The sequence below is a fragment of the Bubalus bubalis genome, chromosome 16 (assembly GCF_019923935.1).
Source record: "Bubalus bubalis isolate 160015118507 breed Murrah chromosome 16, NDDB_SH_1, whole genome shotgun sequence".
Taxonomy (NCBI): Eukaryota; Metazoa; Chordata; class Mammalia; order Artiodactyla; family Bovidae; genus Bubalus; species Bubalus bubalis.
In genome coordinates this window covers 32,904-59,916 of record NC_059172.1, presented here as the reverse complement: position 1 = coordinate 59,916, position 27,013 = coordinate 32,904, and the positions used below count along the sequence as shown (strand labels likewise).

Sequence of the window (27,013 nt, the reverse complement as noted above, 5' to 3'; positions counted from 1 at the left end):
TCATCAAATTGCATCCTTTATTGAAGAGGCAGGAAAAAGGAGTACCAGAAAAGACTTCATTAGAATGCATTTTCCATGAGGTCTCTTGAAAAAAAAAATTATGGAGTTCTTCACTAATTCACAATTAATCTTTTCTTGACTGGAGTCACACTGGTTCTTTGGAAATTACGAAGACACAGAGGATTCAGACAGTGTGTAACCTGGGGTGAGTAGAGTGATAGCAGATTCCTCATTATTATACTGTTATATAATAACATTATCCTTAGCCACTGGGTCAAAACAAGATAAAACAATAGCAATAACAAACATGTAAACCTGTGTGACCAGTGGAAAGCATACAAAGAGAACAGCATCTGCTCTGTCCTGGGGCCAAAGACACACTGGACCCATGGCCCATCAGAAACTGGTGGCTTCAGTGGATTACAAACCACCATGTTAAACTGAATTATGACTCTTTGCAAAACAACTTTCACCGTCAGCTGGACATTTATGGGTCTCAAGATTCCTCCTGGATCCTCTACTTCATGTTCTGGGTCAGAGAGAGAAATACCCTTCTGGAGTGGACAGCTATCTGGCTCCGATTACAGGATTTGGGGGAGTCACTGAAGCTGCAGAAGGCATTCTGATGCTAACAGTGTCATTCCGGTCCCCAGTAAAACTTTGGTTGGTCTTTTTGCATTTTAAGTTTGTAGCAGAATACTGTTACATTAACAGAGACACAAAAAACTGAAAATAATGAATATTTTGAACAGTTTTATATTCAAGTGAAATACAGATCAGCATTTAAAGCTAAGCTCAACAGTTATTGAGTATTGGAATTAGAAATAAACCATAAGCAGTTTATGTAACTAATCTACTACTTTTGTATCTACTAATTTTAGCTATTGAAAAACATTGAGTGTGAACCTAACTAATACATGAAACATTGATAAAATTCCTAAATACCTTTCGAGTTTATCCTCTTTAATTCTCTATAGTTCAAATTTAGGAATTCATCATTTGGCTCTAATGTGGCCTCTGTTGAAGCAATCATCTAAGTGTCCTTGTCTCTAGGCTTGTTCTTCAATTCTCTCTCTATTCTTCAGGTGAGTGACTTCTTCAAAATCATGCTTCTACATCTTTATCTAAATTCGTCATGGCAGTTCCATCCCCTTTGCCATTATTCAGTTCAGAAAGGGGCTGGACTAAGGCAACTGGGCCAGTATAAGGTAAAGAAAGGCTTCCCTTTGGCTTCTGAGAAAGAGAAACCATTTTCTTCTGCTGGCTGTGAGCCAGGAAGTATGCATCTTACAACTTTAAAATTAAGATGAAGATTGCAGAGGGAGACAGAAAGAATCTGGGTCACTGATACCATCACTGAGCTGTGGAATCAGTTGATCCAGAAGTCCCTTACTTGGGAACTTGCTGTTATAAGACATATTTTCTGATTAATTAAGCATTTTGAGTTGGGAGATCTGTAATTTGCTGCAGAAAATACTCTCATGGAAATAATGATATAACCATAAAGCTTGATAAAGAAACACTGCTGTGTAAAACCCTTCAATAGCATGCTGTTACTTACAGACTAAATTCCAAACTCTTTCGTAAGCTGGTTTAGCTGTATTAGCAATTGGTCTCAATTTGCTTCTCTGCCTTCACTTTCCAATTATCTCCTCTGCACACTTATCCTGTGCATGTGTGTGTGCTCAGGCGTGTCTGACCCTTTATGACCTCATGGACCGTAACTCGCCAGGCTCCTCTGTCCATGGGATTCTCCAGGCAAGGATACTGAAGTGGGTTTCCATGCCCTCCTTCAGGGCATCTTCCCAACCCAGGGATCGAACCTGCATCTCTTGTGTCTCTTGCATTACAGGTGGATTCTTTACCATTGAGCCACCCTGGAAGCCCACATTATCCTATAGGAATCCCACAAGTATCTATTCTTCTGGATCCAGGCAGAGTTTTAGATTGCCTTATTAGTGTGCAGTTTTTTTGGAGGGATTAATGATTGATTTTTATTTTGAAAGAACTTAGAGTTAAGGAGATAAGATCATCAGCCATTACAGCCTATTAATGTTTCCTTCTATCTATCTTTACTGATCATTTCTTTTATTCTATCAATACAGCTTACTATTAATATATTGCTTTTTTCCATTTAAAAATTGTGCTAAAATATATGTAATATTTAACGTCTTAATCTTTTTAAAAATTGATTTAAATTGTTTTGAAAGTGGTTTTAAATATGTACATTATATTGTGCAACCATCACCACTATTTATCTCCATAGTTTTTTAATTTTGTAAAACTGAAACTCCATACCCATTAAACAGTAACGTCACGTGACTTGTTCTCCAGTCTCTAGCAACTATCCTTTCACTTTCTGCCTTATAATTTCAATTATTCTAAGTATCTCATATAAATGGAATGATATAATATTTGTGTTTTGGGTCTTCTGTACTGCAGGTAGATTCATTACCATCTGAGCCACAAGGGAAACCATGGACATTGCACTGTACAGTTTTTTTGTTTTTTAAGTTATTTGATCAGCCTTTTGTATTCCCCAACTGTCATCCTTGATTTAGGCAGACATGATGCTAAGTACCACTGTCTGTTCAAATACCCCATGGACGGATTATCCTGGTAGGCTACAGTCCATGGGGTCACAAAAAGTCAGACACGACTAAGCGACTTCACTTTCACTTTCACTTTGATCAGCCTTTTGTATTCCCCAACTGTCATCCTTGATTTAGTCAGACATGATGCTAAGTGCCACTGTCTGTTCAAACACCCCAGGGAGAAAGCTGTTCACAGTGACTAAGCTTTGAGTGAATTCAGATTAAGACCAGGCTTGCCAGTGGAGGTTTCTAGGGAGCTGCCAGACAAGTTAATAAAAATTCTCTAGGAATAGGGCTTTTTTGGGAGAACTCCAATACCACCCCTGTTTTTGTACTTGTTGCTGCTGCTGCTAAGTTGCTTCAGTCGTGTCTGACCCTGTGCGACCCCATAGATGGCAGCCCACCAGGCTCCCCCGTCCCTGGGATTCTCCAGGCAAGAACAGCGGAGGGTGTTGCCATTTCCTTCTCCAATGCATGAAAGTGAAAAGCGAATCCCTCAGTCCTGTCCGACTCTTAGCGACCTCATGGACTGCAGCCTACCAGGCTCCTCCGTCCATGGGATTTTCCAGGCAAGAGTACTGGAATGGGCTGCCATTGCCTTCTCCGTTGTAGTTGTTAGGCTGGTGTTTTTCACAAGTTCTGTGTTTGCCAGCAGGGTTGTATACATGCCAAAGGAAAACCAGAGAATGCCCTAGTCTCCCACCTCTGGTTAACCTAAGGCTGTCTGCAAGCAAGGAGCGATGGCTAAGGCAGAGTTGCCAACTGTGTCTCAGAGCTTTAAAGACTTACCCCCAAAGGCTACTATGGAGATGGGGCAAGGAGGATGGGAATGTGACAAGTTAAAGCACCACGGATCTCACTGTTCTTGCCAAGATGCAGCCATTTTTCTTGAATAAGCTTCTTGGATTATTGCAAGTTTTTAACTAATTTCAAGATTTCTGAAAAAGTTGATTTTGACAACTTTTTTTTGCCAGTGTTCTCATGTATTTTATGGAAGAATGGGTTTTAGAGATCCTTATTCTTTTATTCCAGAAGTATTCTCTGAAGTGGCCTCTAAAATCTTCATTTTCTGAAGGCATTTGTGCTTCTGTGTGCTCAGTCATGTCTGACTCTTTGTGACCCCATGGACTGTAGCCCACCAGGCTCCTCTGTCCATGGAATTTTTCAGGCAAAAATACTGAAGTGGGTTGCCATTTCCTTCTCCAGGGGATCTTCTCCGACCCAGGGATTGAAGGAAACTGTATCTCCTGCATTGCAGACAGATTCTTTACCTGCTGAGCCATCTGGGAAGGCATTTGAAGATCCCAAATTTTACAGGCCAGCATTTCATAACTAAATTTGAACCTCTGAGTCTATAGCATTCAGTGTTCCTATATTTGGTATGACCTGTGAAACCTCTGCAGTCTACGTTTGCTTTATGAATCTCCTGGGAGATGCCAGTTCTAAAAAACATAATTCTCCCACAACTTTTCCCAAGACAAGCTGTTCAGGTTCAGGTTTTCACAGTACCAAGCAAATGACATTTTAGCATATTTTCTGCTGCCACTGACCTCAGTTTAGAAGCAACACTTCTGTTCCTTGAGTCTAGCTAAACTTTGGTCGCTCAGAGAGAGGTTTTAGCAGAAGCTGTTTTATTTTGCTCTGTCAGCCAGAAACAAAGCTACTTACTTTCTTTTTTGGGTTCTGAGCGTTGCAAAGCTCGCACAATCCAGGACATGAGTATGCTTACGGTGATCAGTTCTGTGACACTGCTGAAGAGTAAATATTGTAAAAGCATACCACCAGCTAACTGGATTAAAAAGAAGAGAAATATTCCTCCTGTTAATTAACCATTTAAAAACTATGCAGGAACAACATTCAGAAAATAGGGTAAAAATCATTCATCCCAACAGTTTCACACACCTATGATGATTTGGGTGGGGGGGGGGGTAGTTCTCATAACAATATAATGTTTCAAATTTTACTGAGTACTTATATATATATATGTCACACCTTATGCTAAGCACTCTCATTTAAGAACAATCCTACAAGTAGGATGCTTTTATTTCTATTTTACACGTGAAAAGTAGACTGAGTAGTGGAGAGTGGCCTACAGGACCATATGCCATACTGGTGGCCATCCTCTTCTCTTTGTAGTCCCTCGTTTAATGAGAGTGACTAGTGACCTCTGTTTTATGCTTTCCCCCGGCACATGTGTAGTTTGCATGTTCTGTTTTTTTCTAACTCATGTATCATGAGCATTGTGGCACGTGTCAGGTGGAATCGTTCTCCCTCTACTTCCAAATTTCTACCATGCTCCCAAGTAGGAGTTTTCTCTTTCTTAGAAATAGGTAAAGAATGGCTTCTGGTGCTTTTTCATGCTCTTCACTTACAATTCCCCATGTGAGAAGCAGGGATTTATCTAATTGTTGATTTTTGAGAGGAGGAAGCCAGCTCCTTCCAGAACGATCTGTGCTTACAGCTACGAGTTCTTCTCAACATCTGGAAGTTGTCTAGGGCCACTGTAGGGAGACTGGTGGTCTATTCATAACTAGCAGGATGAGTTTAATTCATAAGGGGAGGTATCAGTACATTAGCAGGTTAATTTTGGCCAAAGATTTAAAACTTTTTCTCCAACTATGGTGGTGATGGTGGTATTGGTATTGTTCAGTCACTAAGTCATGTCCGACTCTTTGCAACCCTGTGGACTGCAGTACACCAGGCTCCCATTTCCTCCACGATGTCCCAGAGTGTGCTCAAATTCATGTCCCTGGAGTCAGTGATGCCACCTAACCATCTCATCCTCTGTCATCTCCTTCTCCTCATGCCTTCAATCTTGCCCAGCATCAGGGTCTTTTCTAAGGAGTCAGTTCTTCACATCAGGTGGCCAAAGTATTGGAGTTTCAGCTTCAGCATCAGTCCTCCCAGTGAATATTCAGGACTGATTTCCTTTAGGATGGACTGGTTTGATCTTGCACTCCAAGGGACTCTCAAGAGTCTTCTCCATACCACAGTTGGAAAGTATCAATTCTTCGGCACTCAACTATGGTAATCAACAATAAAGCTGATAGTTTCTACTATATCTGCTTGATTCTGTCTTTGCTCCTTTGGTTCGGAACATGAGAGCAGAAGAGTGGATGGCTGCTTACTGGGCTCCCATGCTGGCTTCTTAGGGCTGCTGTAATGAAGTACCACAATTCAGTGGCTTAACACAACTGAAATATATTTTCTCACGGGACTGGAAGGTAAAAGTCCAAAAGGAATGTATTGGTCTGACACTGTTCCTTCCAAAGCCCCCTCGGGGGGAGGATTCTTCCTTGCCTCTTCCAGCCCTGGTAGCCCCAGATGTCCCTCTTTTTCTGAGGTTTCTACTGTTTACAAATACTAAAGGAAAACTGATTTTAAAATATTTCCATGACAAAAATTTGGAGGAAATACAGGCTTTTTTTTTTTTTTTTTAATATTTCTCTGCCAAAGATGTTTGATAACTTTGGTTGTCTTTTCCATACCTTGTTCATTGCAAACATACACCATTCATCATAGTTTTTTTCAGTTATATCTAAAATTTTGATACAGTAATTATTAAATTTGGTACCTACCTGTGACCAAACATAGTCTTCCATTTCTGCAACATAAGAGAAACATGCAATACATAATATAATTGAACCAAATGCAGAAAAGCAGGCGCTAAAGATGTTCATGACGATGGCAGATGTAAGCTGTAACAAACACACGAGAAAGCTGATCAGGAGCAGCAGAAGCAGATTCTGATGAAGCAACCAGTCTAGCCATCAGCTAGAGAACATTCCAGCTAAAATTTTAATCTGATTTTCTGGAATTTTACTGCACTTACTAGCAAGACTCTGAGTTAAATTTGTCTAGTACCCAATTAGGATAATTTTTTTTTTCAGAAGATATATTTATTTATTCAACAAGTAATTATACAGTGCCTACAACATGCTAAATATTGTGTTAAGGATAAACTCAGACTTCAACTGAAGAATCTTATAATCAAATGGGGGAGGCAAAAAGATACTTCATGTGGTAAAAATTCAATAAATAATGAGCTTAAGTCTGCTGCTGCTGCTGCTGCTAAGTCGCTTCAGTCATGTCCGACTCTGTGCGACCCCATAGATGGCAGCCCACGAGGCTCCTCCCTCCATGGGATTTTCCAGGCAAGAGGACTGGAGTGGGGTGCCACTGCTTTCTCTGGAGCTTAAGTCTAGCATCTGCCAATGTCATCCTCCTTCAGTAATGCCACTTCAGTACTTAAAACCTTTCCATAGTCCCAGCATCCTTCCAGACAGCATGGAGGGCCTTACATGAGCTGTGAAGAGAGGCTGTATCCCTTTTCAAAGATGCTGCATGTATTTTTGTATATGTGAGGATAATTACATTTTAAAGAGAATTTTTAAAAAACTAATAATGGAAAGAAGGATGTGCTTTGATGCTGGTTAACAAAAGGAAAGGATGATAGTGGCAACATTAATTTTTGGTTGTCCAGTCAGCAATCCCCTTCCTACTTTAAGGGCTCTTCTCATTGTTCTAGTCTTTATGAGAGATGCTTATCAAACTTCTATGAAAGTCAGAGGGAGGTCCTTCCTGTCTTCAATCTCTAGAGCCAGAGTCAGACCACAGCTAATAAAATGCTCCTCTTAAGGACTGTAAACCTTGAGCAAGTAACTTAAAGATGAACAAAAGACTAGGATTCATTCCTAGAAGAGAGAGCTATGATGTTATGCGGGGGGCGGTGGCGGGGTGGGGGGGCAGTGGGAACCTGGACTGCTGCTGCTGCTGCTAAGTCGCTTCAGTCATATCCGACTCTGTGCAACCCCATAGATGGCAGACGACCAGGCCCCGCCGTCCCTGGGATTCTCCAGGCAAGAACACTGGAGTGGGTTGCCATTTCCTCCTCCAATGCATGAAAGTGAAAAGTGAAAGTGAAGTCGCTCAGTCCTGTCCGACTCTTAGCGACCCCATGGACTGCAGCCCACGAGGTTCCTCCCTCCATGGGGTTTTCCAGGCAAGAGTACTGGAGTGGGGTGCCATTGTACTACTGTGCTTTCTGTTTCTGGGTCTCGGGCTCCCTCAGATCCTGTTTATTTTCTAAGACTAGTCCTTCATTTCCTGTAGATGCTACAAGCCTGGCATCTTCTCAATATTTCTTATTTTTCCTTGGATAGCCAGACTCAGTTCACAGTGGCAGACAAAGTTGAGAAAGTGTATTATGGGAAAGAGAGCAGTGTATATGCAGTTTCAGAAATATGGGGAAGCAGGAGTTCCAGAAAACTCCTGGCATTTGATGTGGCTGAAAAGTGAAATGCTGAAGGGGAGTTGGGTTACATGTGGTCAGAGAAGTGGGTGAGGGATGGATTATGAAGAATCTAGTTTCTGTGCTGAGGATTTTTAAATTTTATCTTTATGTACATGTAGAGCTGCTGGGAGTATCAGCCAGAGGGCCTCTTCCTTAGTAAAGATCCAGGCTGTGGCATGCTCCAGAAAGTGCCCACTACTCCTGCCTCTGCACACTTACCCTGTATCCATTTATGAGGTCCCTCATCCCATGAGTGGGGGCTGGGCAGATGAAGAGAGCCCCCTTCTCTAGGTTGGGGGGAAAGAGAACAGTGATTCATCCTTATGAACCAGGATCACCTAAAGAAAGATATGTATGTTCCAAAAAAGCCTAGTTGAACATTTGAATTAAATACACAACATCATTACTTTTGAGGGATCCTGTTTCTAGTGTGAGAGTCTGAGGAACAAGGACCAACTCCCCACTGAAACTTGTGAATGTTACTAAAAATAAACCCAATCACTTAAAAATCTGTGGAAACAGTCCTCAGGGCATACAGCAAATGAAGAAACATTTATTCAAGAAAATCTACTAAAACTCAGTACAAATTGTGAGTCTGTGGTATATGAACCGAGGTCTGCAGCCTCTTGTCTCTTCTCAGCAGGGCAAGACCACTCCAAATCTTTCCCCTCATCCCCTAGTCCGAGTTTCATCTAGTGCTACCTTCCCTGGAGGCACAGGTCATTTAATTAGCATGTCTAATCCTGTGCCCAGCCACCTGTTGCCCAGGCTATGTCCCAGTGCATGCAACCTAGAGAAGGGGGCTCTCTTCATTTGCCCAGCCCCCCACTTATGGGATAGGGGAATACCTTGGATGGTATCAGTGAGTCCTGGGCCCTGATCACCCCTGCCCTGGCTTATGGGGTCAGGGTTCCACATCATAAGAGGCAAACAGAGGAGACCTGGCTGCTGCCAGCCTTCATCAAGCCCTCAGCTCTGAAAATGGAGGGGTCACGCAGAGAGAAGCACCCCATTGTCTTTGACACCCAGCACATTCTAGCACCAGAGCCCTGGCTTAGAGAATTTGTCCAGAGAAGGAAGCTATAGAAAGAGAGCTTCAGTCTCCCCAAGGGAGATGACTTCATTTGCAACAGAGTATGGAGAAATCTGGGCCTAAGGGTATTCTCAAAAACAGCTGAAGTGTTAAGGGAAACGCTGACTGAAACCACCCACCCTAGCTAGACAAGGTAGTAGCCACTTGAATGAGCTATCTTAACAACAGGAGGTCCTGGTAAGGCATGTGGAACAAGCCACCACCAACCAGAAGAATTTGGGAAAAGTCAAAAGGAGAGAGGAGACCCCAGTCCATAAGTCCTATCAACCTCCCAGAATCCTCCTTGTTGGAACATCTTGGGTGAGTGATGTATGCACCACCAGAAAGTACCCTGAGTCAGAATGATTGGCCAGAGACCATCTGGAAACTAACCCCATTACCACGAAAGCCAAGACTGTGAGCCATATGGCAGAGCAGTCCTCCTGGGTTCCCTTACCCTCCTGCCCTCCACCTGGGTTCCCCTTCCCAGTAAAGTCTCTTGCTAACATTTGTTAGCATGCGTGTATTCTTGGACAATTCATTTCTGAATGTTAGACAAGAGTCCACTCTCAGGCCCTGGAAGGGGTCCCCCTTCCTGCAACAAGCTGTGGTGAAAGACAATTTGAAGGAGTTGATAAGATGCATAGGAGATCTAGGCTTTAACTGTAGGGAAGTTAATTTGCTAGAGAAATGGGGAAACAAACAGGAAGAGCCTTCCTGGGTTCAGAACAAATCTCTCCCTCAGGCTTTTCTCAGATGCCATCTTCTCAATGAGATGAATCTGGATCATCTTATTTAAGCACACAAGCTCTCCCTGATGCCGGGAAAGACTGAGGGAAGGAGAAGAAGGAGTCAGAGGGTGAGATGGCTGGATGGCATCACCAATGCAATGGATATGGACTTGGGCAAACTTTGGGAGATGGTGAGGGGCTTCAGTGAGGCCTGGGGTGCTGCAGTCCATGGAGTTGCGAAGAGTTAGACACAACTGAGCGACTGAACAACAACACTTAAACACTCAGACTCCCAAGGGCAGCCCTGTAGGTGTTTACCCCACTCCCACTCTCACCTTCTCACATGTTACTGTTTCCTTATCTGTCATGTTTAATTTCTTTATCCTCCTATTACAATATAAGTGCCACAGGGACAATAAATCTCTGTTTGTTCACCAAGGCATCCTACACACCAGAACATGCCTGATGCTCAAGATGCTTTTTTGAACTAAATTATTGGAATTTATAAAGAAAGTTGAGCACTGAAGAATTCATGCTTTCGAACTGTGGTGTTGGAGAAGACTCTTGAGAGTCCCTTGGACTGCAAGGGGATCCAACCAGTCCATTCTAAAGGAAATCAGTCCTGAGTATTCACTGGAAGGACTGATGTTGAAGCTGAAACTCCAATACTTTGGCCACCTGATGCGAATAACTGACTCATCTGAAAAGACCCTCATGCTGGGCAAGATTGCAGGCAGGAGAAGGGGATGACAGAGGATGAGATGGCTGGATGGCATCACTGACTCAATGGACACGAGTCTGAGTAAACTCCGGGAATTGGTGATGGACAGAGAGGCCTGGTGTGCTGCAGTCCATGGGGTCACAAAGAGTCGTACACAACTGAGCAACTGAACTGAATTGACTGGAATTTAGAAACATTAAAGGTACATGAGGTGCATTATAGCACCCAAGAATAATAGAACATTATGCTGCCACTTGAGTAAATTTTCCAAGGCATTTTCCTGACTTGATAAGTATGAATTCTACAGAATAAATTTACAATTCTACAGAATGAAATTATAATTGATTTCATTCTGTAGAATTGAGCCACACTAATTTGGAAAATTCCTGGACTAGCATCCTTGGGGCAGAGGAGTCTTTGTGTTTCTGTGAAGAATGATATCATATGTTTCTAGAGAAGGAACTGGAACTACACTGGATGAGATGAGAAGAGATGTTTACTTTTGCTTCTTGAGGTTGGGGGAAGAATGACAAGGGGAGCCAGATTGTGGCTAGAACTTGGATGTTATAGCCATCATCCTCTCCCACCATCCTTCTGGTAAAAAACAAAAACAAAAACACTTTTGGTGCGTTTTTGTGACAACCAGTCAAGTGAAGTGAAAGTCGCTTAGTCATGTCCGACTGTTTGTGACCTCCTGGACTAAAGTACATGCCAGATTCTCCAGGCCAGAATACTGGAGTGGGTAACCATTCCCTTCTCCAGGGGATCTTCCAAACCCAGGGATCAAACCCAGGCCTCCTGCATTGCAAATTTATTCACACCTGTTTCCTTGGATGTGATGAAGAAAAATGGAAACAGTCTGTGCAAATATGAAACTGAACTAGGATAATGTCAGTTGCCAGTTAAAAATGGGCAATTGCTGGTTGCCTCTGACAAGGATTAAATCACAAGCTGGTTCCCCCCTTAACCTTCAACATCCACCTGAAAGGAGTTCAGGGTGGAGATCAGGAATGAGACACTCTGTGCTCTGGGAAAAACTAGCCAAACAGGTCTTCAGATACTTAGATATTTTCAGAAGATTTTATGAGTCCAATTCTTGCATTCCTCATATCTAGAAAAATACTAAAATCCTTCATGGTGACATCTGCTCCTTGTGAGTAACAGTATCTTTCATGAAACTAGCAGCAACCTTTGTAAAGCTAGCAGTAACCTTCATGAAACTAGCAGCAAGCTTCTGCAAAAAAATGCTTGCCTGCATGTACTCCCCCTTCACCAAAATCACATATACACTGACTGTTCCTCCTGCCTGTTTGGAGCAGTTTCTCAGAGCTGTCTGAAATGCTGTCTCCTGGGCTATACTCTTCACTTTGTCCCCAAATAAAGCCTCAGTTGGGGCTTTCCAGGTGGTGCTAGCGGTAAAGAACCCTCTTGCCAATGTAGGAAACATAAGAGATGCGGGTTCAATCTCTGGGTTGGGACGATCCCCTGAGGGAATCATGGCAACCCACTCCAGTCTTCCTGCCCAGAGAACCCCATGGATGGAGGAGCCCGGTGGGCTGTGGTCTATGGGGCCACAGAATCGGACATGACTGAGCAACTGAGCACAAAGCTTTCAACTCTAGTGTTGCATTTTTTTTTCCTCAGACAACCCAGTTTCAGGGATTTGAAAAATCACAAGGGCATTCATAGACTTCGAGGCCAACTCTACTTGTATCTTTGGGCAAAAGTAACACCAGATCACATCTGGGTCACATGTACATGCTGTGGGTAACTGTCCTTTATGCTGCGTGCATGATGTGCCAAGTCGCTCAGCTGTGTCTGACTCTTTGAAACCCTGTGGACTGTAGCCCTCCAGGCTTCTCTCTCCATGGGCTTCTCCAGGGCAGAAGACTGGAGTAGGTTGCCATGCCCTCCTCCAGGGGATCTTTCAGACCCAAGGATTGAATCCACATCGCCTGTGTCTCCTGCATTGGCAGGCAGGTTCTTTACCACTATTGCCACTTGGGAAGCCTCATCCTTCATGCTTATTTACTCTTGTAACCCTCACAACCAACTTTTGAGGTAGGTAACTTTATGGGTCATTTTTTTTTTTCCAGATGAGGACAGTGAAGCACAGTAATTTGCCCAAGTTCATGCAGCCAGTTGGACAATCCACCTCCAGAGCTGTGATCCCAATCACAGTGGGGGAGGTTCTACAGGGGAAAATGACTATCCTTTGTTGGATGTACTTTAATGGTATCTGATTCATAGTCCAATATTATTCTCTAGATCTGAGTTTGCTGAAGGCAATTCTCTTTTCAAACATCATTTTGTCTTATCCCCTCCCCACTACTTTGACTCTTAGGTCAGAGTTCTGTTTGGTTGTATATTCCCTTCTGGGCATCCCTGGTGGCTCAGTGGTAAAGAATCTGCCTGTCAGTGCAGGAGACGTAGGTTTGATCCCTGGATCGGGAAGATCCCCTGGAGAAGAAAAAGGCAACTCATTCCAGTATTCTTGGCTGGGAAATCCCATGGACAGAGGAACCTGGAGGTTACAGTCCATGGGGTTGCAAAAACATCAGACACAACTTAGCAAGTAAACAACAATGACAACATACTCCACTAGATAGCTTGAATTGATTTTTCCCATCAGAACCCTCTCATCTGACATCTTATAAAACTAACTCCTTGCACTGCACCCTCCTCAACACCCAGACACCCCACACACATAGAGATGCACTGGAGGGCATCCTGATAACAAGTGGTTGTTTTTTCCTATACAAACATTTGGAAAAGTATTTTTTCCTCCTAGAGAAATTGACTGAAAAGCAATAATTTCTTCTCAGTTTGTTCCAGGCACAAACCTTTTATTCTTGGCATTGCCCCAAACGTCCCGCATACCTGATATCGTGTGGGCTTCTTCTGTGCAATGATGGCCGTGGACCCTGAGATGAGGAACTGGGGGCAGAAACACGGGTCTGTAAACACCCATTCCTGGTGATGGGCCCCCAAACACTTTCCCTAATGCCAGTGGCATTCCTGAGCTCTAACGTATCACTGAATTCTCTGAAGAAGGTGGTTTTAACTATGTATTTCAGTTCTGCAGTGACCACTGGTAGACTCTAAGGAATGGATTCACCCTTTCTCCGTTACAGAGAAGAAATGACATTTTAAAGTCTTTGGTCATTAATGAAACCTTTGTACTGGTGATGGTGCTTAGGGATCTCACAAAGACCATGAGGGACAAGGAGGATGTACTTCACTTGTTTTGATTGCCATTTATTTGAGAGAACATTGCCCCACACCCATCACGCTGTAGAAAAAAAGATTTCATCAACTGAAAATAGTTTCAGAAAGCATTTGATCCGAAGAATTAGAGGGTGACTTCCATGTAGTCTGTCTGTCTGTTGCTCCTGGCAATTAGGACTTTTTTTTTTTCTTTTTGAAATGGTTTGTCTTATACCTGATCTGCATCTGTTCACAGCAGTTACAAAAGATGACTTATTTGAAGGGGGCTGGGGACATTGCAGTCCGGGAAAATGAGACCCTGTCATGAAAGCAGAAGCATTCTTAGCTTGGTAAAAAAAACAAACAAGCAAAAAAACAAAACCCTCTGATACTTATCCTGGGTCACTCTGTAAAATTTACTTACACTTTCTAAATCTTGGTTGCCTCATTCATTAAATGGGAACTAGTAACATTCTCTCATGGGGTTGGTTTTTCCATCATATAAAACAGACCTGAAGTACTTTTTGGAACATGCCTGATATGCAGCAGATATAAAATTGAATAATTACTACCTGTGACTAATTTCTTCTGTAAGCTTCTCTTCTACATCATGGACTTGGGAATCCTTCTGGATGCCTTGTATTGGGCAATTCACTTTCACTGTATTCTGTCAGTGTAAAGCATTTCTCCTTATTACATATGGCCGTTTCCAGAAAGTTCTGGTGCTGGTAAATGCCCTTCACTTGAGGACCAACCCTAAAGGAAAGTCTCTGAGGGAATATCTCTCATCTGGGGCACTGGTGACCAGACCCCCCAGGGTTAAAACTGCTATAGTACCATGTTTCAAGGGGCTTTCTTGGAAGCCCTAATGGTAAAGAATCTGCCTGCCAATGCAGGAGGCATCAGTTCAGTTCAGTCACTCAGTTGTGTCTGACTCTTTGCAACCCCATGGACTGCAGCACGCGAGGCTTCCCTGTCCAGTTGGAGCTTACTCAAACTCGTGTCCATCGAGTCAGTGATGCCATCCAACCATCTCATCCTCTGTCGTCCCCTTCTCCTCCTGCCTTCAGTCTTGCCCAGCATCAGGGTCTTTTCCAATGAGTCAGTTTTTTGCATCGGGTGGCCAAAGTATTGGAGTTTCAGCTTCAGCATCAGTCCTTCCAATGAATATTCAGGACTGATTTCCTTTAGGATGGACTGGTTGGATTTCCTTGCAGTCCAAGGAACTCTCAAGAGTCTTCTCCAACACCACAGTTCAAAAGCATCAATTCTTTGGCGCTAAGCTTTCTTTATAGTCCAACTCTCACATCCATACATGACTACTGGAAAAATCATAGTTTTGACTAGATGGACCTTTGTTGGAAAAGTAATGTCTCTGCTTTTTTATATGCTGTCTAGGTTGGTCATAGCTTTTCTTCCAGGGAGCAAGTGTCTTTTAATTTCATGGCCATAGTCACCATCTGTAGTGATTTTGGAGCCCAAGAAAATAAAGTCTGACACTGTTTCCATTGTTTCCCCATCTATTTGCCATGAAGTGATGGGACCAGATGCTATGATGTTTGTTTTTTGAATGTTGAGTTTTAAGCCAGCCTTTTCATTCTTCTCTTTCACTTTCATCAAGAGGCTCTTTGGTTCCTCTTCTCTTCCTGCCATAAGGGTGGTGTCATCTGCATATCTGATGACATATCTCCTGCATATGGTAGGAGGCATAAAAGATGCATGTTTGATCCCTGGGTTGGGAAGATCCCCTTGAGAAGGGGAATGCAACCCACTCCAGTATTCTTGTCTGGAGAATCCCATGGACAGAGGAAACTGGTGGGCTACAAGGGTTGCAAAGAGCTGGAGATGACTCAAGAGACTTAGCATGCATGCAGCATGTTTCAGAGTCCTTTTCACAAAGCATGGGGACTGTGTTACATTCAAATCTCCTCTCCCACAGCCTTGTTTTTGGTTGAGGAGTACAAAGGGAATTGGTCAGAGGCTAATAAAACCTTTTGCCCTCTAAGGAGAAATTTGGCCTTGGGTCAGCTTTGATGGAGAAGAAAATGGCAACCCACTCCAGTATTCTTGCCTGGAGAATCCCATGGAGGGAGGAGCCTGGTAGGCTACAGTCAATGGGGTCTCAAAGAGTTGGACATAACTGAGCGACTTCACTTTCTTTCAGCTTTGATACACTAGGAATATTAGTTGTGTTACTATGCCACATCACTTATGAATAAAATCCCTGATTGATGAATTGTTTCTGGATTGGTTGTAGCTATGAGCCTAAATTAACTTGTGGGAGACCACAGCTTTGGGTTTCCCTGAATACAGTGTCTTGTAGTTAATCGTGCATGTCTCTGGCAGGTACCTTGGCAACTATGCTTATGGAATTACTACAATATCCTTCCTTACTCAAAATATCCACTTTAGAAATCTGTTTTAATTTATTCTCCACCCCATGTTTCTTCTTTTCTCTTTCCTTGTGTAGTCTCTCTAAAAATCTCCAAAAATCATTAAGCTCAGGCCTTTGGATTTTCACTCTGCCAAAGAAGGGCATCATCGTTTTCCAAACAGCCACTCTCTTTATTACTCTTCAAACATACCCTTCAATATCATTTATGCATGCACATGCCATTCTTTTAAAGGATTCATCAAACATACAACAAACATAAAAAAGCTTTCCCTAAGTATACACTCCCCTCCCCCCCCAGCCCAAATCCTACCCTCCACTTTGTTAAGGCTGTTTCCACAGTAAAATTTGATGTTTAGAGTCAGATACTGGGTCTTTAGTCCATTTCTTGATCTCATAAGTAATTCACTTGATACATTAGAAAAAATATGAAAGAAAAAATACCATAAAATGGTTTACTCACAAATGGTGATGACCACATTATGTACCCTAGTGTAAGTAATACAGGGACACTGCCAGTGCTTTTTACATCCTCTTCGCCGAGAAACAAGACAGCACAGAGAAAACCCAGTGTATAGTGAAACAGGGCAAGAACTATTTGCACAGCCTATGAGAAGAGAGAGTCATCATCATTACTCAAGTCAAGTCTATCACAGATGCATACAATCTGAGTGACTGAAAGGTCATGGAAATGTTTACCTTACCCTGGTATTTCTGAAGCAGTGATGAAAGACTTAACATGTCAGGGAGGAACCAAGGTGGATAAAGGGGCCACATTTGGGGTTATTTAATGAAACTGGGAGTATTTGTCTTTGTTTTATAATAATCTTTGGAGGTAATTAATTTAAATCTAGTTGGTTCTAGCTAAGTGAAAAGCAGAGACCTATTTGTTTGGTTCAGGCAGACACACAACAGAAAGGAGATGTCTGGCTCTGGGGATGTCTCAAGCTCTGCCTTGACACTGGTCTCCTTTCTGCAGTTGGTTCTCTGAGGCCACCTCCAGTGCATACTTGGTCCTTTTGGACTTGCCTCCTTTCTTTCATCCTCTCTTGCCTGGGACTTGGACTTGGGTTTCCCTTTGCTCTTCACCATTCCCATACCCTGTGCTGACTTTTGTAACTACAGGCTGGACCAGAGCCCTAGGCTTTGTTCAAGAAAAAGCATGAGGAGGGATGCTCTCTAATGACCCCTGGTTTTCTATACTCTCATGTGAAATGCGCTCATGTGCTGGGACTTGTCTGCCAGCTTGCGTGGAGCCTCACTCACACATGAGCCCAGAGCATCCTTGTCAGGCAGCAAAGGAGGCACATGGGGAAGGTCAGTCTTCTAGCCAGGCCTTCAACTGACTGGGTGCGGCCCACCCACACATGGAGGGCAATCCGCCTTACTCAGTGTTCACTGATTTAATTGTTAATCTCATCCAAAAGACATCCTCACAGACATACCCAAAACAATGAGGGCAAATATCTGGGCACCCTGTGGCCCAGGTAAGCTGACACATTTAATTAACTGTCACAGAACCTTGACCTTGAGATAACACATAATCACGCATTTATTGGTGACTTGTGCCTCTATCTCCCACATGAAGGATGCCAATTCGGGTTGGGATCAGATGGAGTTGCCCACTGATGACTCACTCTTCAATTTTAGCTTCTTTCTGGGTTATAAATCCACTGACTTCCTTTGATTTCAGTGAAGGACCCATGAGAGTTTAGTAGAAGAATCTAAACAGAAGATCCTAACCCTCATCCTCTCTTAAGGTGACAGATCGTACTGGTGGGTCAGGGGGCGGGCACAGCAGGCTTATAGCTTCCCCACATTGTGATTCCTGCCTTCCTGGCCAGATAAGGAGATAAGGAACAAGCAATCCAGACCTAAAACACCATGGTAATGCAGGATGGGGGTAGAGAAAACACATCTCCCCCCTTACCCTGCCCCATGTGAGACTTTGCTGCAGTAAGGTACATTTCCATTCTGGAGGTGGGTCAAGTAGCTACCAACCAGCTGAAGGTGGTCACTGACTTGATATGGTGGGAATTTTCCTGGCACAAACTTCACTCTTGCTGCCTTCGATCAAAATGTGCTTCAAGCCCCCACAAATATTGGTGGATAATAGAAAAGGTTATAACCTTTTGTTAACATTAAAGAAAAAAACCTAAAGCATTCTAAGGTTGAGAACAGGTGAGAGGGAGGGCACAGTGCAGAATATGACCTACCTGACCGGACTATATGGGGAGCATAGTGAGAGCACAGTGTCATCAAGCAACCACAGGCCCCAGAGCCCCATTGTCTACTGGCCCTTCTGGTTTGGAGCCCATTGCTGGACCACCTCATCTATGATCTATAAGCTTGTTTCAAATTGTTCACAAACAAAGGCAGGAAATGGACTGTCTCAGGGCTGATGAGATTTATAAGCAATCTCAGAGTATATTTTCTATAACCCTGGATAGGTTGTGATGACATTGAACTATTCAAAAATGGATTGTGGATTCATAGTTTGTGCCCAACTAGCTCTAGCCTGGTCAGCATCACTCCACAACACTGTCACCAACTCTCCTTCCTTAGGGGAGTTCATTGTAGATATGGTCAACGTCTCTCACCTTTTCTATTAGGCAGATACAACACATCATTTATTAACCCAAGTAGCACTTAGTCCTTACCCCTAATGCTCTGGCCTCCGTTCTTAAAGGATATCTTCTTGTCATTTTAATTAAGATATGGTCTAGAAATTATAGAGAATAAATTGACTCCTTTTCTGTAGAGAAATACAGAGAAAAAATAATACTAATTATTTTTGAGATAAGGCACTTAATATTGCAGCCTGTGGTTTTCTACTACTTTCCTTGAGGGAAGCTTCTTTGATCAACCTACATATGTTACTCTTTGCCCTGTGGCTAATAACTTCCTGTCAAAACCCAAGAGTTACTGCTTAGATTTTATGCTTTCATCATGGTCTCTAAATGAGACTGAGTAAATGCCTTTAGAGGTAGGTACCTCCGCTCCTATTCTCACCTTTTCTGAGAAGTGCTCACTACCCTAAATGCCCAGGGTTATCCAGGTTTGAGCTCCTGGTTGCTATCTTTGGTCTTCACACAAATATCTCTCAATCAAGCTATAGATGATTGGACAAGGTGTGACCATGTGAATTTAACTGAGTCAGTCAAAATTTCCTTTCCAGAGAACTATACAGGCATGCCTTGGAGATACTGCAGGTTATTTATAGACCACTGCAATAAAGCAAATAATATGAATTTTTTGACTTCCAATGTAAAGTTACGTTTATGCTATATTGTAGTCTATTGTGTGCAATAGCATTGTCTAAAAAATGTACACACTTTAATGAAAAAGTAGATGACATACAGATGGCCAAGAAGCATGTGAAAAGATGCTCAACATTACTAATTATTAGAGAGATGCAAGTCAAAACTACAATGAGATACCACCTCACACCAGTCAGAATGGCCATCAAAAAGTCTACAAACAAATGCTGGAGAGGGTGTGGAGAAAAGGGAACCTTCCTACATGTTGGTGAGAATGTGTACAGCCACTATGAAGAACAGTATGGAGGTTCCTTAAGAAACTAAAAATAGAGCTAACATATGATTCTGGAATTCCACTCCTGGGCATAGGTCCAGAGAAAAACATGGTTTGACGGGATACATGCACCCCAGTGTTCACTGCAGATCTACGATAGCCAAGACATGGAAGTAGCCTAAATATCCATCAAAAGAGGAATGGATAAGGAAGTGGTACGTATATACAATAGACTATTACTCAGCCATTAAAAAAACTGAAATGATGCCATTTGCAGCAATGTAGAAGACCTAGGGATTATCAGAGTAAGGACAGTAAGTCAGACAAAGACAAATATCATAGGATATTGCTTATATGTGGAATATAAAAAAAATGATACAAATGAACTTATTTATAAAACAGACTCACAGAGTTACAGAACAAACTCATGGCTACCAGGAGGTAAGAGTCAGAGGAGAGATAGGTTGGGATTTTGGGACTGTTAGGTACACACTGTTATATCTATTCAACAAACATATGGTTATATTTTGTTGTTATATCTAACAAACTAAGACAATCAACAAAGACCTACTGTACCGCACAGGGAACTCTGCTAAATACTCTGTAATAACCTAAACAGGAAAAGAATTTGAAAATAATAGATACATGTACATGTATAACTAAAGCTAAAGGCAAAGGAGAAAAGGAAAGAATACCCATCTGAATGCAGAATTCCAAAGAATAGCAAGGAGAGATAAGAAAGCCTTCCTTAATGATCAATACAAAGAAATAGAGGAAAACAATAGAATGGAAGAGACTAGAGATCTCCTCAAGAAAATTAGAGATACCAAGGGAACATTTCATGAAAAGTTGGGTACAATAAAGGATAGAAATGATATGGACCTAACAGAAGCAGAAGATATTAAGAAGAGGTGGCAAGAATACATAAAAACACTATACAAAAAAAGATCTTCATGATGTAGATCACATGATGGTGTGATCACTCACCTAGAGCAAGACATCCTGGAATGCAAAGTCAGGCAGGCCTTAGGAAGCATCAGGACAAATAAAGCTAGTGGATGTGATGGGATTCCAGCTGGACTATTTCAAATCCTAAAAGATGATGCTGTGAAAGTGCTGCATTCAATATGCCAGCTAATTTGGAAAGCTCAGCAGTGGCCACAGAACTGGAAAAGGTCAGCTTTCATTCTAATCCCAAAGAAAGGCTATGCCAAAGCATGTTCAAACTACTGCACAATTGCACTCATCTTAGAAAGCTGAGCACCTAAAAATTGATGCTATTGAACTGTGGTGTTGGAGAAGACTCTTGAGAGTCCCTTGGACTGCAAGGAGATCCAACCAGTCTATCCTAAAAGAAATCAGTCCTGAATGTTCATTGGAAGGACTGATGCTGTATCTGAAGCTCCAATACTTTGGCCACCTGATGTGAAGAACTGACTCATTTAAAAAGACCCTGATGCTGGGAAAGATTGAAGGCAGGAGGAGAAGGGGATGAGAGAGCATGAGATGGTTGGATGGCATCACCAATTCAAAGGACATGAGTTTGAGTAAGCTCTGGGAGTTGGTGATGGACAGGGAGGCCTGGTGTGCTGCAGTCCACAGGGTTGCAAAGAGTCAGACATGACTGAGTGACTGAACTGAACTACAGGCTATCAAAGTAATGCTCGAAATTCTCCAAGCCAGGCTTCAACAGTACGTGAACTGTGAGCTTCCAGATGTTCAAGCTGGATTTAGAAAAGGCAGAGGGACCAGATCAAATTGCCAACATCCGCTGGATCATGGAAAAAGCAAGAAAGTTCCAGAAAAACATTTACTTCTGCTTTATTGACTATGCCAAAGCCTTTGACTGTGTGGATCACAATAAACTGTGGAAAATTCTTCAAGAGATGGGAATACCAGACCACTTTACCTGCCTCCAGAGAAATCTGTATGCAGGTCAAGAAGCAACAGTTAGAACCAGACATGAAACAATGGATTGTTTCCGAATTGGGAAAGGAGTACACCAAGCATGTATAATTGTAACACTGCTTATTTAACTTCTATGCAGAGTACATCATGTGACATGCTGGGCTGGATGACTCACAGGGGGAATCAAGATTGCCAGGAGAAATATCAATAACGTCAGATGTGCAGATGACACCATCCTTGGTTTGATCCCTGGGTTGGGAAGATCCTCTGGAGAAGGAAATGGCAACCCATTCCAGTACTGTTGCCTGGAAAATCCCATGGACAGAGGAGTGTGGTAGGCTAAAGTCCATGGGGTCACAAAGAGTTGGACATGACTGAGCAACTTCACTTTTTTCACTTATGGCAGAAAGAGAAGAAGAACTAAAGAGCCTCTTGATGAAAGTGAAAGAGGAGAGTTTAAAAGCTGGCTTAAAGCCCAGTCTTCAAAAAACTTAAGATCATAGCATCCAGTCCCAACATTCATGGCAAATAGATGGGGAAACAATGGAAACAGTGACAGACTTTATTTTCTTGGGCTCCAAATCACTGAAGATGGTGACTGCAGTCATGAAATTAAAAGATGCTTGCTCCTTGTAAGAAAGTCATGACCAATCTAGATAGCATGTTAAAAAATAGAGACATTACTTTTTTGACAAAGATCCGTCTAGTCAAAAGTTCAGTTTTTCCAATAGTCATGTAAGGATGTAAGAGTTGGACCATAAAGAAAGCTGAGCACCAAAGAATTGATGCTTTTGAACTGTGGTGATGGTCTGAAGGACTGATGCTGAATCTGAAGCTCCAATACTTTGGCCACCTGATGTGAAGAATTGACTCATTTAAAAAGACCCTGATGCTGGGCAAGATTGAAGGCAGGAGGAGAAGGGGATGACAGAGGGTGAGATGGTTGGATGGCATTATCAATTTGATGGATATGGGTTTGAGTAAACTCTGGGAGTTAGTGATGGACAGGAAGCCTGGTGTGCTGCAGTCTACAGGGTCTCAAAGATTTGGATATGACTGAGTGACTGAACTGAATTGATATGTATAACTGAACCACTTTGCATGTATCTGAATTTAGGACAACATTGCTAATCAAGTCTACTCCAATACAAAAATAAAATTTAAAAAATTTAAAAAATAAAAGTGTTAAAATGAAAAAGCACTTAATAGCCAAGAATGCTAACCATCATCTATGACTTCAATAAGTCATAATCATTTTACAGTAGTGACATCAAGGATTATTTTGATCACTGTAATAAATACGGCACAATGAAACAGTTTGAAATAGTGTGAGAATTAACCAAAATGTGACACAGAGGCATCAAGTGAGCAACTACTGTTGGAAAAATGACAACAGTAGACTTGCTCTATGCAAGGTTGCCAGAAACCTTCAATCTGTATTTTTAAAAAATGCAGTATTGGGAAGCAGAATAGAGTGAAGTGCATCTGGGCTTGTCTTGTGTCCTGTGCAGTGGCTGCACAAAGTCTAAACCAGAATACCACCAGGCAAGTCCCACACTAGTGTGTTTAAAAATACCGTCTATTCAAATTGCTGTTACCCTTGGAAATATAAAGAGAAAGGGAAGCTAGAATTTACTGAGTGCTTACTCCACTAAGTACTGTTCTAAATTCTGTACAAATACTACTTCATACAGACTACTCAATAAGAGAGATACTCTGAAATGGTTAAACATCCTAGAACTATACAACCTACCAAGACTGAATCATGAAGAAACAGAAAAGCTTAACAGATTAGTGATGAGCAAGGATATTGAATAAGAAATCAAAAATCTAACAAGAAAATAAAAACCCAAGACCACACAACCTCACTGGTGAGTCTACCAAACATTTAAAGAATACCAGTTCTTTGTAAACTCTTAAAAAAAATTTAAGAAGAGAGAACACTTCCAAATTCATTCTATGAGGCCAGTATTACTCTGTTGCCAGAGCCAGACAAGGACATTGCAAGAAAGAAAATTACAACAAATATTAGCAAACAAAATTCAACAGCACACTAAAAGAACCACACACCATGATAAAGCTGGATTTATCCCTAGGATGCAAAGGCAGGATAACATATACATCTCATTAATAAAATGAAAGACAAAAAACACCTGAAGTGATGTAGGAAAAAAAAACATCTGACAAATGTTCAAGGTTGTTTAGCAATGATGAAACTGTTAGTTGCTCAGTCGTGTCTGACTCTTTGCGATCCCATGAATGGTAGCCTGCCAGGCTCCTCTGTCCTTGGGATTCTCCAGACAAGGATACTGGAGTGGGTTGACATTTCCTTCTCCAGGGGATCTTCTCAACCCAGGGATCAAACCCTGGTCTCCTGCATTACAGGCACATTCTTTACCATCTGGCCACCAGGAAGGAATGTATCTCAATGTAATAGAGACCATATATGACACATACAGAGCAAACATCGTATTAGTGAGAAGCTGAACACCTTTGCTTAAGATCAAGCATAAGATATGGGTGCCGTCTGTTGTCAGTTCTATTTAACATAATATTAGAAGTTCTAATCAGAGGAATTAGGCAAGAAAAAGAAAGAAAATATGTCCAAATAGGAAGGAAGGCGTCAAATAGTTTTTGTTGGTAAATAATATTATCTTACATATAGAAAACCCTAAAGAAACTGTTTGAACTGATAAATGAATTCAATAAAGTTGTAGGATTCAAAATTAACACAAAAATCAGCTGTGTTTCTGTATACTAACAGAAACTATCTGAGAATGAAACAAAACCATCCCATTTACAGTAGCATCAAAAAATACTTAAGCATTAATCAAGAAGGTGAAAGATTTGTATATTGAAAATTACAAGACAGTGATGAAGGAAATTGAAGAAGTCACAAATAAAATATATCCTGTGTTTATGATATAGAAGAATTAATATTATTATAATTCCATAATGCTCAAAGTCATCTATAGATTCAGTCCAATTCCTATCAAAATTTCAGTATTTTTCACAGAAATAAAAAAATTCCTAAAATTTATATGAGACAACGAAAGTCTCTGAACAGTTAAAACAATATTAAGCAAGAAGAGCAAAACTGGAGGCATCACACTTCCTTGTATCAAACTATATCACAAAGCTATAGTAATAAAAATATTATGGTATTGGCATAAAAACAGATATATAGATTGATGGGACAGAATAGAGAGCCTAGAAATAAACTCACATGCTTATGGTCAACAAGATTCAACACCAGGAACGTTCAATGGGGGAAGGACAGTCTCTTCAATAAATGGTTTGGGGAAGTTGGATATTCCTATAAAAGAATTAAATTGAAACTTTATCTTACACCATATGCAAAAGTCAAATAAAGATAAATCAAAGATTTAAATATAAGACCTTAAACCACAAAACTCCTGGAAGAAAACATAGTGGGAATGTTCCTGCCCTTTACCTTTCTTCCCTCCAAGTCAAGTCAGCCAACCAAGTAAAACACGGAGAAGCCAAATGTCAAATCTATTGTATTGCTCTACTGAGGAGTAGGGGCAGAGGTAGAAATGGGAGACCAAGCTAAGAGATCAGTAGCTGAGTTGACGTGGGATTCTTTTTTTACTTGGATTATTGCTAAAGTTTCCAGTTTGGTCTTCTTTCCTCCAATGTCTCATTAATCCTTTTCTTGCCCCTTTAAGTCCATCTCAATCCAGCAGCAATCTTTTGAATCTGATCAGATCATTCAAAAGGCTCCCCACTGCCTTCAAAATAGCATCCACACATACATCAGCCTTTCATGAGGTGCCCTCTAGTTCCGTTTGCAGCTTAATTTCTCAAACCACTCCCAACATTTCTGAGTAGAAATATTCTAATCATTAGATTAGAAATATTCCACCAGTAGTCCTCATTTTTTTGGTATGTTTGTGCCATACTCATCTTTTAACTGTCGATGTTGAGCCTGTGCATGGCACATTTTTGGAGCTCAGTGAGTATTCCTGTAGCCTGAAAACATAACTGGCTTTCATTTCATGATATTTGAGATGGTAAGTCTTAGTGTATGAGCTCATGCCATTCACAAAATTAACACTGAAGGAAAAAAACATTATCAGAGTGTTTGCTGTGTAATAGGTGGGCCAAAAACGTAGCCATGGTTGTCTTATTACTACCATTGTCCTAAGGAGCAAGCTGCAATTCCAGATAACTTTTCATCAGATGTGAATGATATGCTGGGAATGGAGTGACTTAAGTCTAAACGCCGTGAAGATACAAAAATTCCTTTTAGGGACCCTGGAGACACAGCTTAAGGTGATAAGATAGCTGAAAACCAGACTTAGGAGGCTCTTCTATGGAGATCTGAAGTGTTAGTTTGAAAAGAGAAAGCAAACAGTGGTTTCAAAGTGACCCCAATGCCATTCTCCTAAATCATCCCACCCTTGCCCTCTCCCACAGAGTCCAAAAGACTGTTCTATACATCTGTGTCTCTTTTGCTGTCTTGCATACAGGGTTATCATTACTATATTTCTAAATTCCATATATATGCATTAGTATACTGTATTGGTATTGATTTGGGAGAATGGCATTGAAACATGTATAAAATATGTGAAACGAATCGCCAGTCCAGGTTCAATGCGTAATACGGGATGCTCCCGGCTGGTGCACTGGGATGACCCAGAGGGTTGGTATGGGGAGGGAGGTGGGAGGGGGGTTCAGGATGGGGAACACGTGTACACCCGTGGCGGATTCATGTTGATGTATGGCAAAACCAAGACAATATTGTAAAGTAATTAGCCTCCAATTAAAATAAATATTTATATTAAAATAATTTTTATAAAGAATATTAAATATATCAATCTAAATATCTAATGGGAATCTAATCTCAGCTAGAAGCTGTAGTGAATTTGTTTTGTGAATTTAAAATTAGTGAATTAAAAAATAAATTATCAAAAGCCCCCCCCACCAAAAAAAACCAAACCCCAAAGTGACCCCAAGCAGTAGCCCTTAATTGTAGTAGCGCTGCAACTCACGGAGTGAGCTCTCCCACGGATATACTTACTTGAAACGGTGGAAGATTCTCCCAGGCAATGTTTGGTAAACCACCTAGCAGTCTGAATGGTGCTGAGATGCGTAGGACGAGCATGGATCTTCCCGACGCAAGGCTTGTTACCATTCCTAGCAGCTGGACAGCCAGGCCGAGGGAGGCCCAGGGCGCCAGGGTCCTGCGGCCTCTGATCTCCCTGTGATTCGCACCGCCTCCGCTCACGTCAGGCCCTGCGAGCCGGGTCAGAGGGGCGCGATCCCCAGAGCGGAGCCCTCGGCGCAGGGCCTCCCAGCCCGGGGAGCCCGGTGGGCGCTGCCTCCTCTGCCCAGCCCCTCATCGCCCCTCGCGCGGGTCCAACGCTGCGGTTGCGGCGGAGAGCGCGAGCGCGGGCGGCGGGGGTGGGGGGACGCCATTCAGGGAGCCCCGTGGGAGAGAGCGCGAGTGCGGGGGGCCGCGCGGGGAGCCCCACCGGTCCGAGAACGCGAGTGCGGAGGGCCACGCGGGGAGCCCCACGGGGCGAGAGCGCGAGTGC

General features: G+C 42.1%; 1 protein-coding gene across 2 annotated transcripts; it reads right to left on the bottom strand.

Moving 5' to 3' along the window:
• Nucleotides 1–27,013, bottom strand: LOC102394940 (membrane-spanning 4-domains subfamily A member 12). Of its 2 annotated transcripts, XM_006068475.4 has the most exons (8): nucleotides 26,497–27,012; nucleotides 24,679–24,768; nucleotides 18,671–18,765; nucleotides 16,474–16,617; nucleotides 13,292–13,348; nucleotides 6,173–6,292; nucleotides 4,263–4,383; nucleotides 1–200 (listed from the first exon to the last, which is right to left on the bottom strand). In XM_006068475.4, the coding sequence occupies exons 3-8, from the start codon at nucleotides 18,713–18,715 to the stop codon at nucleotides 166–168; spliced, it is 522 nt and encodes a 173-aa protein (XP_006068537.1). In that variant the 5' UTR covers nucleotides 18,716–18,765; nucleotides 24,679–24,768; nucleotides 26,497–27,012; the 3' UTR covers nucleotides 1–165. The 2 variants fall into 2 exon arrangements, with proteins under 2 accessions (XP_006068537.1, XP_025121749.1); XM_025265964.3 differs by lacking the exon at nucleotides 24,679–24,768 and having other exon boundaries at nucleotides 26,497–27,013.

Excerpts from the sequence above, each read along its gene's own strand:
- LOC102394940 (XM_025265964.3), bottom strand. The coding sequence starts at position 18,715 with ATGACAAGAAGATATCCTTTAAGAACGGAGGCCAGAGCATTAGGG. Across the intron at positions 13,349-16,473 it reads TAATGTGGTCATCACCATTT|TTCCTCATCTCAGGGTCCAC; the intron begins GTGAGTAAACCA and ends TTCTGCCCCCAG. Across the intron at positions 4,384-6,172 it reads AAGACTATGTTTGGTCACAG|TTAGCTGGTGGTATGCTTTT; the intron begins GTAGGTACCAAA and ends TTTTTAATCCAG.